The following is a 4,031-nucleotide window of genomic DNA, read 5'->3' as shown; positions in this document are numbered from 1 at the left end:
AACAATATGAGAAACAAAAAAAAAAAAAAATTAAAAATACTCTTACAATACATAGCCTTCTAATTGTGTGAACTATGAACCCACATGCATATTACAAGAGAGGTAATGTGTCATATGCATGAGATAATTAATACTCTGAATCTCAACATCATTAATTGGTTCTTAAGGATGAAAGCACTTTCTATTGAGTTGCTCACACATAGTAATTGAAAAAATAATAATTGGTTGGCCTACAGTGGTACCAGTATATGCTTCGAATTTATGATTTTCTTACCGCAGATGAAGCTCAATCTAATGGAACATGATTTGCGAGGTCATTCTTTATTCTCTCTCTCCTTAGTATACACATTAAAATATTAGCGCCAAGACGCACGCCAATGATTTTCTTCTTATTAGAAAGTAGTAATTTTATCAAACATATGCATTACAACTATCATCTTACTCCATATGTGAATAAATAGACTTTCTTCCAAACCTAGTTTAAGTATCCAACGCGACTCAAAAGTCTAAATAAAACACATTAACATTTTAGCTACAACCTTTTTACATTTTATGTTATTTTTTATCGACCTTTTGGTATCAAAATCTCAGAAAACACTGCCCCCGGCAGACATAAATCCATCCAAATCCGTACTCGCAAAACTTTGTTCTTCCTTGCTTGTAACGGGGACCCTGCTGTTGCTATTTGTACTTGACACTTGTCCATCTCTACTACTGAACATGTCACTACTATCATATACAGTGGACTTATTAGGGATGAGAGATTTCTCAGCATCCATCATCTCAATTTCAACCCCACGAAGTGTCACCACTTTATCAGCTGCATTCTCTTGTAACTGCAATGTGAACTCAAGGCCCCACACCACATCATTCATTGATGGGCGTTCGGTTCCATTGTCAAGCAAACAATTTGTAGCAATCTCAACATATTTCTTCAAACATTCCACTGCAATTGTACCCTTCAAAAATGGATCAACAATCTCATCAAGTTTTCCGTCGCGATGCCACTGTTCGACCCACTCCACCAGGTTGACATGCTCTTTCACTGCCGTACGTGTAATGGGTGGCTTTGCACACAATACTTCACACAACACTACACCGAAAGAATACACGTCAGATTTCTCAGTTAACTGTTGACGTAGATAATATTCTGGATCCAAATATCCCATACTACCCTTCACCACTGTGCTGACATGGGCCTTGGACATGCTAGTGGGGCCTAGTTTTGATAACCCAAAATCACATACCTTGGCGGTCCATTCCTCATCCAATAAGATATTTGTGGTCTTCACATCACGATGAATAATCATGTGCTTTGCGCCTGTATGAAGGTAGTTCAACCCGTGCGCTGTACCAATACAAATCTGGAGTCGTCGTTTCCAGGAAAGAGGCGGATTATCAGTATTGTAGAGATGATCACGAAGGGTCCCACAGGCCATGTAATCGTACACTAGGATCATCTCATTGCCATCATTACAATACCCAATGAGAGAAACAAGATGCACATGGCGGAGTTGAGACAGCATCTCAATCTCGGTCTTGAACTCATGGGCCCCTTGTTGAGACCCGGGCTTCAATCGTTTGATGGCAACGGGGATGGCCCTGGCCCACCCATCAATGTAACCTTTATACACGTTACCAAACCCACCAGCACCTACAATGAACACACTATCAAAGTTGTTGGTTGCTGCTCTAATTTCAGACAGTGTAAAATAACGACACAAATCAGCTGGTAGTGGTAATGTTGTTGTTGTTGACCCCTGGGTCTTCGTTGTCTTGGTCGCATCATCATAGTCTCCGTCCTTGACTCTCTTGCACCTTCGGAAAATTAAGAAACCGACAATAAAAAAGATTAAGGATATGCCGGAAACCACACCCGAAATAATGCCAATTTTTGTCGTCTTGTTAACCTTCCGCTCTTGGTCGCATCATCATAGTCTCCGTCCTTGACTCTCTTGCACCTTCGGAAAATTAAGAAACCGACAATAAAAAAGATTAAGGATATGCCGGAAACCACACCCGAAATAATGCCAATTTTTGTCGTCTTGTTAACCTTCCGCCCAGTTGGTGGTTGGATTAATGGTGGCGGAGATGACGTCGGAGTCGGGTCTGGGTTGGACCCGGCGAGATTGCCTCCGGTGGTGTTGATTTTGAAAATTTCCAGCCCGTTCAAAATAGCATCGGTGTAAGCTGTCTGCTGATCATCTGGGTTTGCTTGCAGTGCAACGGAAAGGTTCATTTTCTTCTGATTTAATTTGCCGAGCATCGGCACAACATAATCAACACACGTTGGAATCCCTTTTCCACCACTCAATTGGATTACGTCTACACCGTCCGCTGCAGCAGTTTGATTGGCTATATAGATGTAAAAGACTCTCTGAGAGCTGCCGGTAATCTCTGGTTGAAACTCGCAAAAATGAAGCCTCACCATGTAAAAAAAGCCAGAATCCACGGAAAACTCCCAAGTAAGATCATAGAGCTTGTTATTGGTTTTGTTCGTACCCATTGTCCGGGCAGTTTTGTAGACTTCCTCTGGTGCTGTATAATTTGGAATTTTTTTGAACTTTAAGGAAATAGAGGTGTTGACAGGTAGAACACTATGGTCGTTCACAACCAAGTAATCTTTATCGCTCGACCAGATCCGGTACATACCAGTGTCTTCAGCGGGTGAGATATACTTTCCACCAACGTTTACACGGTACTCCGTCTCAAGAGCGGTGTTGTTTTCGATGCGGTATGGTTGCACCTGGCCAATAAATCCAGCTGCAGTGTAATAGAGATTGGGAGGCATTGATACGACTTCTATTCCGTTGATAAAAGCATATGAATCTGGCCTTGGAGTGAAAGTTATGTTCAGAGTTTTCTCATCCCCAACATTTACACAGAACTCCTTTGAAAAACTTTCTAAGTGAAGAGCTTCGGCTGTAAGAGCAGCACTAAAGTTTCTTAGGAGAGTAAAGGGACCAGCTTTGACAGAGAAGTAGGCCTTAGAGCTGTCAAAGTTTGGGTATGAAGCTGGGTAAAAGTAAAAACGGATGAACTTCTGGCCTGAAGTCACTGAAAAGATATAGGTGAATTCGGAGCGCGAGAAGCGTACTGTGCTGTAAGGGACCTGAAGCACCGCGGTACGGGATTGAGGAGCTGTAGAGATGGCTGATGAGTTATGGGGATCTAATGGAGAATATGTTGAGTTGATGTCTCCGATCCAAGTCCGCGGATCTTGCGTAGTACTGTTGCCAGAGAAGCCACAGTCAAGGGCTATGTTCTCAACAGGTTTGTAAGGGGCCAGTAATTCACCAGCGATGGGGCTGGTAAAAAAGTGGTAGAAAAAGAGGAAGACGTAGAAAGGGCTGAACAGAAATGGGTCTTGAAGACTAAGGTATTTTTTGCTGGTTTTACTCATTGTTGCAAAGCCAATAACCACGCACACCGGAGGAGACTGGTAGAGAGAGGGAGGGAAGGATGGAGGAGATAAATAATGAGAATACGTAATTACGTACTGTCAGTCAAAACTTTTTAGAATAAGCCATCGTGGCAATTTGGAAAAATTATTAGGCATTAACTTATTAGGCATTTATGATATTTCGGATACACAATAATTTCCCGACAATTTGTTTAGTTCTTGCCCTTCATTTATTAACTTCTTTCTTTCCTAATAAATATTCTACTTAGCTTCTACTGATTTTATCCTAAGTTTAGCACTCAAATAATTCTTCCACTTCCGGTAAGATTTTGTAATTTGCAAGGGCCTTTTCATTGGTAGCTACGTCTCGAAGAAATAGTGAATGATCCTTGGATCTGGGTTCTTCAGGAACAGTCTAACCAGAAACTCTCGCCACATGGACTGCTCCTTAGCTTACAATCGAGGCCCACACTCAGGTCTGCACACACAGAAAGTGGGCCAAGAGGGCAAACAAAGGATTCTAGCAGGGCCTAGGTTGATTCATCCATTTGCATATGGACTCGGCATCAATACTGTTACTACTACCCAATAGGACTAGTTAACGTCATAGATCGACTGAATGCATTAA

The 4,031-nt window shown here is 41.9% G+C and overlaps 1 protein-coding gene across 1 annotated transcript; it reads right to left on the bottom strand.

Annotated features, from left to right (window-relative positions):
* Positions 1 to 354: 354 nt before the first annotated feature.
* Positions 355 to 3,472, bottom strand: LOC112027036 (receptor-like protein kinase FERONIA). Its single transcript, XM_065760614.1, has 2 exons — positions 1,911 to 3,472; positions 355 to 1,809 (listed from the first exon to the last, which is right to left on the bottom strand). The coding sequence occupies exons 1-2, from the start codon at positions 3,401 to 3,403 to the stop codon at positions 588 to 590; spliced, it is 2,715 nt and encodes a 904-aa protein (XP_065616686.1). The 5' UTR covers positions 3,404 to 3,472; the 3' UTR covers positions 355 to 587.
* Positions 3,473 to 4,031: the final 559 nt, after the last annotated feature.

Source organism: Quercus suber, unplaced genomic scaffold (genome assembly GCF_002906115.3).
Source record: "Quercus suber isolate HL8 unplaced genomic scaffold, Cork oak 2.0 scaffold_374, whole genome shotgun sequence".
Taxonomy (NCBI): domain Eukaryota; kingdom Viridiplantae; phylum Streptophyta; class Magnoliopsida; order Fagales; family Fagaceae; genus Quercus; species Quercus suber.
The sequence above is the reverse complement of the archived record's forward strand: the minus strand, read 5'-3'. Positions and strand labels throughout refer to the sequence as shown.

Bases quoted from the DNA above. Each gene is read 5' to 3' on its own strand.
- LOC112027036 (XM_065760614.1), bottom strand. From the start codon at position 3,403: ATGAGTAAAACCAGCAAAAAATACCTTAGTCTTCAAGACCCATTTCTG. The intron at 1,810-1,910 runs GTTAACAAGACG...AAGGTGCAAGAG, and splicing joins GATGCGACCAAGAGCGGAAG to AGTCAAGGACGGAGACTATG.